Below are 14,485 nucleotides of genomic sequence, written 5' to 3' on the forward strand. Positions count from 1 at the left end.
GTACACTTCTCACTGTCTCAGGCAGCAGGCTCTGGAGACAGACGGCCGTGGTACACTTCTCACTGTCTCAGGCAGCAGGCTCTGGAGACAGACGGCCCTGGTACACTTCTCACTGTCTCAGGCAGCAGGCCTTGGAGACAGACGGCCCTGGTACACTTCTCACTGTCTCAGGCAGCAGGCTCCGGAGACAGATGGCCGTGGTACACTTCTCACTGTCTCAGGCAGCAGGCTCCGGAGACAGACGGCCCTGGTACACTTCTCACTGTCTCAGGCAGCAGGCTCCGGAGACAGACGGCCCTGGTACACTTCTCACTGTCTCAGGCAGCAGGCTCTGGAGACAGACGGCCCTGGTACACTTCTCACTGTCTCAGGCAGCAGGCTCTGGAGACAGACGGCCGTGGTACACTTCTCACTGTCTCATGCAGCAGGCTCTGGAGACAGACGGCCGTGGTACACTTCTCACTGTCTCAGGCAGCAGACTCTGGAGACAGACGGCCGTGGTACACTTCTCACTGTCTCAGGCAGCAGACTCTGGAGACAGACGGCCGTGGTACACTTCTCACTGTCTCAGGCAGCAGGCTCTGGAGACAGACGGCCGTGGTACACTTCTCACCCTGCTATGAACACTCCATTTCACTACGCATATTTTATCGCCTTTTCAAATATGGTACCTGATGTTGTTCTATTAATTCTTTATGTGCATGGTAGGAAGATGGAGGGTGTCTTTTGTGTGTTCTGTGTAGTCCAGCCTAACTATTCCCCTAACCCCTACCCCTAGGGTTAGGGGAATGGATCATTGGAACATTGAAGGGGCCAATGTCACTGAAGGGATCATTGGAACATTTAAATGTGTTTCAGACCAAGCAATGTGCCGATAGTTAAGGTTCAAGCATGTTTTAGTCTGTGTGGCCCCTACCCAAGTCATGTACAGTCAGGTCCAAAATTATTGGCATGCTTGATAAAGATCAGCAAAATAACTGTATAAAATAAATAATACAAATACTCAGCTACAAAACATGGGGAAATTATATTATTTTATACTAATACAATTGTTCAGAGAAAAATATTATTTTTTAACAAGTAATACTTTTTTTCTTGATAAATGGCATTGGCACTTGGATTTGGTCAGATGATATGAAATGTATGTTCTAGTCTGTTCTAGTTTAGGGCTTCACCCAAGTCATGTCCTTATCAGTCCTGCTGGTAAGACTCATCAGTTAACTGGACCTTCTACTGCTGCAGCCCTATCAGCCTAAACACAGGACCCATTTAGAGCTGCCTTGTCTTTCTTTGTGTGTGTGTGTGTGTGTGTGTGTGTGTGTGTGTGTGTGTGTGTGTGTGTGTGTGTGTGTGTGTGTGTGTGTGTGTGTGTGTGTGTGTGTGTGTGTGTGTGTGTGTGTGGGAGAGAAAATAAGAGAGGGAAGAAAGGGGTGGGGGAGAGAACCAAAACAGAGCGAAAGAGACCACCTGGCCTGGTGATTAGCTTTCTGAGAACAACAGGCGGTTACTGTGTATCTTTCACTAAACCTTCTGTGCATGACTGAAATGCTTATTGTTACCCTATAAATATGTTATAGCCAGTCCACATACACCTGGGATGTCATGTGGAAAAAGGGTAGCTGAGGTTTTAGCATAAGCATAACCACAGATTTAGGACCAGATTACGCTAACCCCAATTTTAACCTAAACCATTTAGAGGGTTGAATGAATAACTGACCCTGTGTAAGTGGTTATAGCTGCAACTTCAAATTCTCATACAACAATGATGAATGTTGACACTGCCAGTATATGCTGCTCTCAGGTTAGTTCCACCAGACCACCCAACAGCAGCATCTGTTCAACCAGCCTGACACTCTGTCTCTCTCTGGGATTCCTCGTAGCTCGTTGGACCTCGTCCAAGATCAATTAGCCTTTTTTCTTTTTTGGAACTGGAACTCTGCCTTTTATGCAAATGAACCCAGAGCATCATTCTTCTAATGTGTCATCATACCAGGAAGTGGAATTGAGGCAGGCAGCCTCTGCAGAGCGAGAGACACACTCCATCTGCCAACTCAGACTGGACCCGGCATCTCACTGTGAAAAGGTAAGAGACCTGCGGCAAGGAGACTCAGAACAGTCACGACAACCCCATTGACCCCTGGGAAACGTGGTTTAACATTGCTGCATGGATGTTTGAGACAAGTTCAGTGATTGCAGACAACCTCTGAATGTCATTGACACAGACTGTGTGCAATCAGCGTCAGTGATTCTGAAGGCTGTGTGTGTGTGTGTGTGTGTGTGTGTGTGTGTGTGTGTGTGTGTGTGTGTGTGTGTGTGTGTGTGTGTGTGTGTGTGTGTGTGTGTGTGTGTGTGTGTGTGTGTGTGTGTGTGTGTGTGTGTGTGTGTCCTCGTGTAGGTCTCACTGGTTCAGTGGACAAGGTAAAATATCAGATCCTATATACAGTTTGGCCTGGATTATCATGTGTATGACGTAGATATGGTTGAAATAGGACTTGGCGATAAATAAATACTAGGCACGTTTTCCCTAACCAAAGGCATCCTTGTCCTATATCAGATCCAACAGTGTGTCTGGGACTTTGGGTCCTTTGTCAGGGCTGTTCGTACGTATCCTACTGCTGGTCTGATTTGATCCAATTTATTCAATTTCAGTATGCTCACCGGTTGTGAATGCTTGGGTACACTTAGTGATGGATTAAACATTGTTTCTGTCCTGTAAAGGGGTCCTGAAATAATCATGTGGTTACAAAAAGTTACATGTACCTGTTGATGGAGGTAACAGCAGGCTAGAACCGGAGATAGAATGTAACCCTACTAGCAACAATCATTTGGTGCTTGCCTGCACACATTATTGTATCTGTTCTCTAATATCTTAATCTAAGTTTTGGGTGACAACACTTCCAGAACATAATTTGATCCTTATTACTGTCCCATTTGGATTCTTGGAATGTTTGGTGTAAATTGAAAGCTGTATCTTTGAGTAGAATCTTTGATGAAAATCCAAACAGTTCGATTCAACTTGATTTGATTCAAGGACATGATGCTTATATAAGGTCCATTTCGATAGTTGTGGCCTCCTCCCTTTATATCTTCATTGTTGTCCCCTGATATGGAAACATGCCATAGGGGAGAGTATGGTGGATGTCTATTGGAAAGTTACTGTTGCTGTGGAAGTTTACCTGCTCAGCTATTTCACATCAGTGCAGATGATGAGGTAAAGGAAACAGACTATCACTTTGAGATCTCATTCTCTGTATTTCCACCTGTATGGACAGTAGAGGGCGCTACACGCCTGTTTGACATATTGTCATTGAAAACACCCTCTAAAAAATGACATCATTGCTTCATTACTTTCATGCCGTTTTATTTGAGCGTTTGACAGCTGTATGAGTCATTGACCCCACCTGATTTCACATGAATTTAGATGCTATCTTGTTGAATATTTTGGGAGTTGGATTGATTAGAATGTAATTGAAAGTTAATTTAATAAGGCAATGGGACTTAATCATAGAGCAACTGCCACTAAAAGTGTTATTAGATGTGATAAAATATAAACAATGTTGAAGCGAAGCTTACATGATCTCTGAAAGTGAGTACAGATACCTACTCTTGTAGTTTGCAAAGAAGTCACGTCCACCCCCTCCTCTCTCTCCTTTCTCTCTCTCCACTCTCTCTCTCCCCCACTCCTCTGTCCTGATCGGTTTTCACTAAAGATAATTGGAGGCAACATTTGATATGCCCAATGTCATGGACAAGAATGAGGTTTCACCAGGCTCATCTGCTGCGACCATGAAAAAGAAGGCGGCAGGCAGTAGCGGATGTAGCCACATCAGCGCGCCCAAAGCTGCCACGTCCAATTGTACGAGAAGCAAAAGCAGCAATTGTGTTGACTCTGCCCCCGCTGCTGCTGCCAGCCAGAGCGCCCCGAATGTGAAGCAGCCCGGCGAGGCCAGTAACGCTGTCATAGACGATGCGGAGGACGGTGAGGACGAGTCCAAGTTTCAGTATCCGCGACTGCGCCGAACCGGGGGGAGCGGCAGTGGCGGTGGTGGTGGAGGCGGAGGCGGTAGTATCAGGATGAAGAACTTTACGCCAGGAGGGGGAGCCGCGGCCACGGCTACCAGAAAGAACTCCACCAACAACGAGCCCACCCTACTGCAAACAGAGGGTGCGCCTGCTGCTACTAAGCCCACTGTAGCATCCAAAGCGACTGATACCACAACCTGTCCGGGAGATGCTGCCGGGCGCTGCGAGACCAACAGAGCGGCAGGGGCAGAGGCGTATGGAGCAGCGGTCGCAGTAGAGGTTTTAAACGCGGCAGCAGGTGATGCTTGTAACAACAGCACCGCTCCAATTTCAAGAATGAAATGCAACAAAAACGGAGAATGCAGGAGGGACTCCGGCACCGGGAGCCTGCGCTCGATCATCTCCAACAAGACTGCCGGGGCGGGGAGGGCCGAGGACGTGTCCCTTAGGCGTGGTGCCTGTAACTCAGCCAGGGCCAGCATGGATGGCTCCGCGACAGGCTCCATGACGCAGGGCCAGGGGGAAGGTAGCGCAAACCCCGGCGTCACCCCTGTTTCCACCGGCGTCCCCGAGAAAAAGGACTCCAGGGTGTCCTTCTCCAACGCGCCAAGCAGGAAAGCCTCCTCATCGCTGCACGGCTCGACCCAGACCCAGACGACCCAGCAGCCTAGAAACTCTGTCACCTTCCAGAAGCCGGAGGATGGACCCCAGATCCAGGCCGAGGATGCCGAGGCTGACGGAAGCACCTTCATGCAACGACAATTCAGTGCCATGCTGCAACCTGGAGTTAACAAATTCTCCTTACGCATGTATGGGAGTCAAAAGGCGGTGGAGAGGGAGCAAGAGCGGGTTAAATCAGCGGGCAATTGGATTATCCACCCCTACAGTGATTTCAGGTAAGAGTTATGCTATGTATGTATGTATGTGCATGTTGGCAATGTCATGGAGGGCCTAGGTTTGGCCCCATAGTACCATCAACAAGTTATACTGAGAATCCAGGAGCCCAGCAGTAGAACGCTATAGTCATTGTACTTTGTGTAACACATCCATTGTCATTAGTTATTATAAAATATACATTTACACCTTTTGTTCCAACTGTTCTGGCTGGTATTTTAGCCAATACATGTATATCACATTTTAATGAATGAAGCCCATCTATGCAGTGATTTTCATTAAACAATGGGCCATTGACAAAGCAGGTTTTTTAGAAATGCTTTTTAGATGATTTCAAAGACAACCTGTGCGCAAAGCTCTCTGCATAGGCTTTATGAATAACGATGATATCGTGCCCTTTCAAGGTTGTAAACACTAGCTAGTCTGTTGAATATCCTGGATACCCAACCAAGCCTCGCGTTTGCTTCAATTCGTCAACTCATTCGCATCGATCGCATTCAGAACAATAGGCGAATCTTGGCCCACAATCATTACATTCCGCAAATTACTAGGCTATTTACCGTGGGGCTAGATTAAAGATGATTTGTGTTTGTTTCGAGTCGAGGTTAGCGTAGTAGCCTATGGCTGTCGGCCAGATCCTTGGCTGATAGGATTGCCGGGTGTGTGATGCACTCAGTAATTGAATGTCACCTTGAGCCAAGTGTGCTAAAACCTCAAGCATGCTCATTCGAGACATATCCGCTTCTATCACTCTGACTCCCCGGATCATGCATTTTAATGAGGGGTTTGCTTTGCCCGTTCATCTCGGTTTTATCAGCGATAAGGCTAATTGACTTCTCACGCCTTTTGACACAATATAGGGCTTCTCTCGCGTTTGAGAGGGTCATGATGATTATGAAATGCTTTATTTTCGTGAATTGGGCCCTGTCTCTGAGTGATATGCCATTGTTTACATGGTCGTGAAATTGCATCTTTGCGTCACTGGAATTCTTGATAGACACATGGGCGCTACCTTCCCTCTTTCAGCACCACTCGTCACAAGTGGACAGCTCCCGCCTAACCGAAAGTGGAGCCGGCAGAATGATAAACTCTGTAGCTGTAGCCTACTTTCGATTCACAAATCACACCTCGTGCTGTTTCGGCTCAGCTCATCTTAACGAATGGAATCAAATAAGGTTGACTCAGTACAAGACATATAATACTAGGGCCTAGGAGACCTGGGCGCAAAGTAACAATTTCAGTATTTTGCTTATTTATGAAATTATTATTTGAGTTTGTTTATACAAACAACATACATATCTCAGCTACCATTACACACTGTGACCTGACTACGTTTCTAGGACATACCAGACGTTTATAATTCAACCCGAGAGTGGTGGAAGGTAACATTTTACAATTAACCCCGTAGGCGGTTGTCTTCAATGGTAAACATTTGGGGTAATTTAAACATGTTCGGATGTTAAATTGATATTTGGATATAAATACACAAAATTTACACTTTTTTCATAATTTCATCAAGTCATATTGACTGAAAACGGAGTAGCCATGTTTTAGAGCGATTCTCTTAGTTGTACTGGCAAACTTGATGTAAATAAGTGCTATTTTATATCATTATTTAAATGTCTTTAAATAGCATATAAAATACCATTGAATTTTAGGTAAGGGGTTAATTGTAACAAATGTTACAATGTACCCCCATTACAAATCTGAGTGTAATACCGAGTATTGTGACAAAATACAACAATAATTATTGTCATGAACTATACCAATCAAAATACCTATTCTAACTGATAAAAAAATGATATGATTAGATACATGGGGAATGTTTCACAGGTCAATGATCAAAAAAGAGAGGTGGCAAGAATATTTAGAATTTGTCCTGTCAATATATATTTTTTTAATGTATGGATTTAAGCAACATTTCCTAGGCATGTAGATACACTAACCAATTATTAGCACATTAAATAACACTTTTCTAAGGGGCTTCTAATCTGAGTTATTTAGTTGTTACTTTGTGCCCTGTGTTGCTTTGTGCCATGGTCTCCCCTATCCAATAACTCTGAGTGTACAAACATTAAGAACACCTGCTCTTTCCATGACAGACTGGCCAGGTGAATCCAGGTGTAAGCTATGATCCCTTATTGATGCCACTTGTTAAATCCACTTCAATCAGTGGTGATGAAGGGAAGGAGACAGGTTAAAGAAGGATTTTTAAGCCTTGAGACAATTGAGACATGGATTGTGTATGTGTGCCATTCAGAGAGTGAATGGGAAAGACAAAACATTTAAGAGCTTTTAAACAGGGTATGGTAGTAGGTGCCAGGCGCATCGGTGTGTGTCAAGAACTGCAACGCTGCTGGATTTTTCACGCTCAACAGTTTCCCATGTATTTCAAGAATGGTCCACCACCCAAAGGACATCCAGCCAGCTTGACACAACTGTGGGAATATTTGGTATACTCAGTGTATGTAATTTGAGCATATAGTTTTCAGGAGAGTTATGCAACACAAGAAATACAAGTCTCATAGGAGTTGGCATGCCATAGTTTTCACAAATAGCATGACTAACAGGGTTTATTCACACCTTGTTGCTTCAGTCGCAGTGTAATGACTCAGCGTTGCACCTGCAGTAAGCCCTCTCTGACTGTGTGGACCTGAACACTCACTAGCCTACCTCTCCCCTCTGCCTCTGCCACTACCTCTACCTCTACCTCTACCTCTCCCCTCTGCCTCTACCTCTACCTCTCCCCTCTACCTGTACCTCTCCCCTCTACCTCTACTTCCCCCCTCTACCTCTACCTCTCTCCTCTACCTCTACCTCCCCCCTCTACCTCTCCCCTCTACCTCTACCTCTACCTCCCTCCTCTACCTCTCCCCTCTACCTCTACCTCTCCCCTCTACCTCTACCTCCCCCCTCTACCTCTACCTCTCCCCTCTGCCTCTACCTCTACCTCCCCCCTCTACCTCTACCTCTCCCCTCTACCTCTACTTCCCCCCTCTACCTCTACCTCAACCTCTCCCCTCTACCTCTACCTCCCCCCTCTACCTCTACCTCTCCCCTCTCCCCTCTACCTCTACCTCCCCCCTCTACCTCTACCTCTCCCCTCTACCTCTCCCGTCTACCTCTACCTCTCCCCTCTACCTCTACCGCTCCCCTTTACCTCTCCCCTCTACCTCTCCCCTCTGCCTCTACCTCTACCTCTCCCCTCTACCTCTACCTCTCCCCTCTATCTCTACATCTACTTCTGACTGTCATCAGCAGCACCCAACCGTTTAACCTGCTCTTTACACCTCAGCTAAATGGATTTTATGTACTGCCAATTGAGAAATCATTTGACTAAACTAAATAAAAAGAAGAAGAAAAGGTACTATGAAACAAAGATACATTATATAAAGAATGATAATAAAAAGCTTTGGAGGACCTTAAATACAATTTTGGGCAAAAATAAGATGGTTCAATTCACACAATTTTTTATTCCGTAAAGTGAGTGTGGAAGAGGTGAAAAACGATTGTTGTCTATCAACAATGACAAGCCACCTGCGTCTGACAACTTGGATGGACAATGTCTCAGGATGATAGAGGACTACAGTGCTTTCAGAAAGAATTCACATCCCTTGACTTTTCCCACATTTCATTGTGTTACAGCCTACATTTAAAATGGATTAAATTGAGATTTATGGTCACTGACCTACAAACAATACCCTGTAATGTCAAAGTGGAATGATGTTTTTCAAAATTTTTGCAAATGAATTAAACGTGGAAAGCTGAAATGTCTTGAGTCCATAACTATTCAACCCCTTTGTTGTGGCAAGCCTAAATACGTTCAGGAGTAAAAATGTGCTTAACAAGTCACATAATAAGTTGCATGGACTGTGTGCAATAATAGTGTTTAACATGATTTTTGAATGAGTGCCTCAGTGCTTGTAAGTAAGTATTTCACTGTAAAGTCTACTATACCTGTTGTATTCGGCGCAAGTGACAAATAAAATTTGATTTGGTTTGATCTCTCTACCCTCAGTCTACCCTCAGAGCTACCTCATCTCTGTATCCTCAGTCCCTCAGTCGAGCTACCTCAACTCTGTATCCTCAGTCCCTCAGTAAAGCTACCTCAACTCTGTATCCTCAGTCCCTCAGTCAAGCTACCTCATCTCTGTATCCTCAGTCCCTCATTCAAGCTACCTCATCTCTGTATCCTCAGTCCCTCAGTCGAGCTACCTCATCTCTGTATCCTCAGTCCCTCAGTCAAGCTACCTCATCTCTGTATCCTCAGTCCCTCAGTCAAGCTACCTCATCTCTGTATCCTCAGTCCCTCAGTCAAGCTACCTCATCTCTGTATCCTCAGTCCCTCAGTCAAGCTACCTCATCTCTGTATCCTCAGTCCCTCAGTCAAGCTACCTCATCTCTGTATCCTCAGTCCCTCAGTCGAGCAGTGAATTTAAAACTCCAAGAAAAGGAAGGTTTTTCAATGCCTCGCAAAGAAGGGCACCTATTGGTAGATGGTAAAAAAAGCAGATATTGAATATCTCTTTGAGCATGGTGAAGTTATTAATTAACCTTTGGATGGTGTATCCATACACCCAGTCACTACAAAGATACATGTATCCTTCCTAACTTAGTTACCGGAGAGGAAGGAAACCGCTCAGGGATTTCACCATGAGGCCAATGGTGACTTTAAAACAGTTACAGAGTTTAATGGCTGTGGATCAACAACATTGTAGGTACTCCACAATACTGACCTAATTGACAGAGTGAAAAGAAGGAAGCCTGTACAGAATAAACGTATTACAAAACATGCATCCTATTTGCAACAAGGTACTAAAGTAATACTTCAAAAATGTGGCAAATCAATTAACTTTTTGTCCTGAATACAAAGTGTTATGTTTGGGGCAACACATTTCTGAGTACCCCTCTCCACATTTTTAAGCTTAGTGGTGGCTGCATCACATTATGGATATGCTTTCAATCATTAAGGACTGGGAAGTTTTCCAGGATAAAAAATAAATGGAATGGAGCTATGCACAGGAAAAATCCTAGATGAAAACCTAGTTCAGTCTGCTTTCCACTAGACGCTGGGAGATGAATTCGCCTTTCAGCAGGAAATTACCTATAACACAAGGCCAAATATACACTGGAGTTGCTTACAGAGAAGATAGTAAATGTTCCCGAGTGGCCGAGTTACAGTTTTGATTTAAATCTGCTTGAAAATCTATGTAAAAACTTGAATATGGTTGTCTAGCAATAATAAACAACCAATTTGACAGAGCTTGAAGAATTTTGTGAAGAATAATGGGCAAATATTGTACAATCCAAGTGTGCAAATCTCTGAGATTTACCCAGAAAGATTCACAGCTGTAATCTCTGCCAAAGGTGATTCTAACATGTACAGTTGAAGTCGGAAGTTTACATACACTTAGGTTGGAGTCATTAAAACTCATTTTTCAACCACTCCACAAATTTCTTGTTAACTATAGTTTTGGCATGTCGGTTAGGACATCTACTTTGTGCATGACACAAGTAATTCTTCCAACAATTGTTTACAGACAGATTATTTATCTTATAATTCACTGTATCACAATTCCAGTGGGTCAGAAGTTTACATACACTAAGTTGACTGTGCCTTTAAACAGCTTGGAAAATTCCAGAAAATGATGTCATGGCTATAGAAGCTTCTGTTAGGCTATGTGACATAATTTGAGTCAATTGGAGGAGTACTTGTGGATGTATTTCAAGGCCTACCTTCAAACTCAGTACCTCTTTGCTTGACATCATGGGAAAATCAAAAGAAATCAGTCAAGACCTAAGAAAAAAATTTGTAGACCTCCACAAATCTGGTTCATCCTTGGGAGCAATTTCCAAACGCCTGAAGGTACCACGTTCATCTGTACAAACAATAGTACGCAAGTATAAACACCATGGGACCACGCAGCCGTGATACCGCTCAGGAAGGAGACGCGTTCTGTCTCGTAGAGATGAATGTACTTTGGTGAGAAAAGTGCAAATCAATCCCAGAACAACATCAAAGGACCCTGTGAAGATGCTGGAGGAAACAGGTACAAAAGCATCTATATCCAAAGTAAAACGAGTCCTACATCAACATAACCTGAAAGGTGGCTCAGCAAGGAAGAAACCACTGCTCCAAAACCGCCATAAAAAAGCCAGACTACGATTTGCAACCGCACATGGGGACAAAGATCATACTTTTTGGAGAAATATCCTCTGGTCTGATGAAACAAAAATAGAAATGTTTGGCCATAATGACCGTCGTTATGTTTGGAGGAAAAAGGGGGAGGCTTGCAAGCCGAAGAACACCATCCCAACCGTGAAGCACGGGGGTGGCAGCATCATGTTGTGGTGGTGCTTTGCTGGTGCACTTCACAAAATAGATGATATCCTGAAGAAGGAAAATTTGGTGGATATATCGAAGCAACATCTCAAGACATCAGTCAGGAAGTTAAAGTTTAGTCGCAAAGGGGTCTTCCAAATGGACAATGACCCCAAGCATACTTCCAAAGTTGTGGCAAAACGGCTTAAGGACAACAAAGTCAAGGTATTGGAGTGGCCATCACAAAGCCGTGACCTCAATCCTATAGAAAATTTGTGGGCAGAACTGAAAAAGCGTGTGTGAGCAAGGAGGCCTACAAACCTGACTCAGTTACACCAGCTCTGTCAGTAGGAATGGACCAAAATTCACCCAACTTATTGTGGGAAGCTTGTGGAAGGCTTCCCGAAACGTTTTACCCAAGTTAAACAATTTAAAGGCAATGCTACCAAATACTAATTGAGTGTATGTAAACTTCTGACCGACTGGGAATGTGATGAAAGAAATAAAAGCTGAAATAAATCATTCTCTCTACAATTATTCTGACATTTCACATTCTTAAAATGAAGTGGTGATCCTAACTGACCTAAGACAGGACATTTTTACTAGGACTAAATGTCAGTAATTGTGAGTTTAAATGTATTTGGCTAAGGTGTATGTAAAATTCCAACTTCAACTGTATTGACTCAGGGGTGTGAATACTTATTTAAAATAAATATTTCTGTATTTAATTCTCAATATATTTGCTAAAATGTCTAAAAACATGTATTCACTTTGTCCTTGTGGGGTATTGTGTATTGATGGGTAGGATTATACATTTTTAAAAATCATTTTGAATTCAGGCTGCAACACAACAAAATGTGGAATAAGTCAAAAGGTTTGAATACTTTCTGAAGGCACTGTATATTGCCACTCCTATTTGCCATCTTTACAATTTAAGCCGACAGGAAAGTGTGTGCCCTCAGGCCTGGAGGGAAGGAAAAGTCATTCTGCTACTCAAGAATATCAAAGCATCCCTTACTTGCTCAAACAGCTGACCAATCAGCCAGCTACCAATCCTTAGTAAACTTTTAGGAAAAATTGTGTTTGACCAGATACAATACTATTTCACAGTAAACAAATTATCAACTGACTATCAGCACTTACACAAATGACTTTGTGTAAGTGCTGATAGTCAGTTGATAATTTGTTTACACACACACACACACGCGCGCTCTCTCTCTCTTCCTCTCTCTCCAGGTTCTACTGGGATTTCACGATGCTTCTCTTCATGGTGGGTAACCTGATTGTCATCCCGGTGGGCATCACCTTCTTCAACGATGGGACGACCACCCCCTGGATCATCTTCAACGTCATCTCCGACACCTTCTTCCTCATGGACCTGGTCCTCAACTTCCGCACTGGCATCATCATCGAGGACAACTCTGACATCATCCTGGACCCCAAGACCATCAAGAAGACGTACCTGAAGACCTGGTTCATCGTGGACTTTGTCTCCTCCATCCCCGTGGATTATATCTTTCTGATCGTGGAGAAGGGGATCGACTCTGAGATGTATAAGACGGCCAGGGCCCTGAGGATCGTACGCTTCACTAAGATCCTGAGTCTGCTGAGGCTGCTGAGGCTGTCCCGGCTCATCCGCTACATCCACCAGTGGGAAGAGGTAGGACCACCACCCCACACTCCCCACCCCTAAACGCTACATCCACCAGTGGGAAGAGGTAGGACCACCACCCCCCACCCCCGCCCCTAAACGTTACATCCACCAGTGGGAAGAGGTAGGTTCACCACCCCCCACCCCCGCCCCTAAACGTTACATCCACCAGTGGGAAGAGGTAGGACCACCACCCCCCACCCCCGCCCCTAAACGTTACATCCACCAGTGGGAAGAGGTAGAACCACCACCCCCCACCCCCGCCCCTAAACGCTACATCCACCAGTGGGAAGAGGTAGAACCACCACCCCCCACCCCCGCCCCTAAACGTTACATCCACCAGTGGGAAGAGGTAGTACCACCACCCCCCACCCCCGCCCCTAAACGTTACATCCACCAGTGGGAAGAGGTAGGATCACCCCCGCCCCTAAAAGCTACATGGCTTAGTATAATTATCATAATGGATTGCCTCGAGGGGAGCTCGACCTCACCTCATCCACTATTTGTGGTCATGGTGAAAGGATGAATGATTGTAATTATAGTAGACATATAGCACCATTCACTTGGACTCTTAGAGCTTGTAACATGGAAACTCATCTCATCCACTATTAATCTGTAGTGCCCACTCACAGCATCATGGCTACATGCTACATGGTTTAAGATAGTCACTATAGATGTAAACGCTAATAAAGCTAGATGGCTATTAGTGATGAGGGGAAAAGCGATACAGTTACATATCCAGTATTTCCCTTCATAGCTTGTTCTCCATTTTCTTTTTAAGTAGGGAGACAATTTGTTTTCTGCACTTTTATTTCCTTGATAGTTCAAAACTCATTCTGATGGCTTTCTCTTGTCCGTCTGTGGTAGAAATATGGTGAGCAATATGTTTGGAACGTCGAATTGCAATAAAATCACAGTATTGAGTAAGATGGCGCCGGAGCAGAAGGCAGACATTTTACGTGCCCCCAACCGATTGTGTTTTTTATTGATTTTTTATCTGCGTTGTTTGAAACTTATTTTTTTACTCTTTTTGTACGTAATGTTGCGGCTACCGTCTCTTAAGACCGAAAATAACTTCTAGACATTAGGACTGCGATTACTCACCACGGACTAGCAGAATCCTTTTTCTTCTTTCACGATTCTGACGAGCCCGAGGCGGAGGATATACGGCTCCCTCGGGAACAGGCCCGACCCCAGTGATCTGCGTGAAGAGGAGAAGGAGAAAGAGAAGCCAGAGGGCGGGCTGCCTTCTGAGGAGTAGGAGACGATCGAATAAACCCCCACTTCCCTCAATTATGCTAGCAAACATGCAAACTTTGGACAATAAAATGGACGAGTTACTGGGAAGATTAAACTACCAATGGGACATTAAAAACTGTAACATCTTATGCTTCACGGAGTCATGGCTGAACGACGACAATATCAACATACAGCTGACTGGTTATATGATGTACCGGCAGGATAGAACAGCGGCGTCTGGTAAGACAAAGGGGGGCGGTCTATGTATTTTTGTAAACAACAGCTGGTGCACGATATCTAAGGAAGCCTCGAGCTATTGCTCGCCTGAGGTAGAGTTTCTCATGATAAGCTGCAGA

The 14,485-nt window shown here is 44.4% G+C and overlaps 1 protein-coding gene across 2 annotated transcripts in view; it reads left to right on the forward strand.

Moving 5' to 3' along the window:
- The first annotated feature begins 1,996 nt into the window (after positions 1-1,996).
- LOC139550298 (potassium/sodium hyperpolarization-activated cyclic nucleotide-gated channel 2-like) overlaps positions 1,997-14,485 on the forward strand; it is a 64,256-nt gene continuing 51,767 nt past the window's right edge. Inside the window, exons 1-3 of one of the 2 annotated variants that reach the window (XM_071361107.1) lie at positions 1,997-2,083; positions 3,711-4,919; positions 12,476-12,899. In XM_071361107.1, the coding sequence (XP_071217208.1) occupies positions 3,733-4,919; positions 12,476-12,899 (1,611 nt within the window). In that variant the 5' untranslated portion in view covers positions 1,997-2,083; positions 3,711-3,732. Of the gene's footprint in view, positions 2,084-3,350; positions 4,920-12,475; positions 12,900-14,485 lie in introns of those variants that run through there. The other variant, XM_071361106.1, reaches the window with a different exon arrangement.

The sequence above is a fragment of the Salvelinus alpinus genome, chromosome 23 (genome assembly GCF_045679555.1).
Source record: "Salvelinus alpinus chromosome 23, SLU_Salpinus.1, whole genome shotgun sequence".
Taxonomy (NCBI): Eukaryota; Metazoa; Chordata; class Actinopteri; order Salmoniformes; family Salmonidae; genus Salvelinus; species Salvelinus alpinus.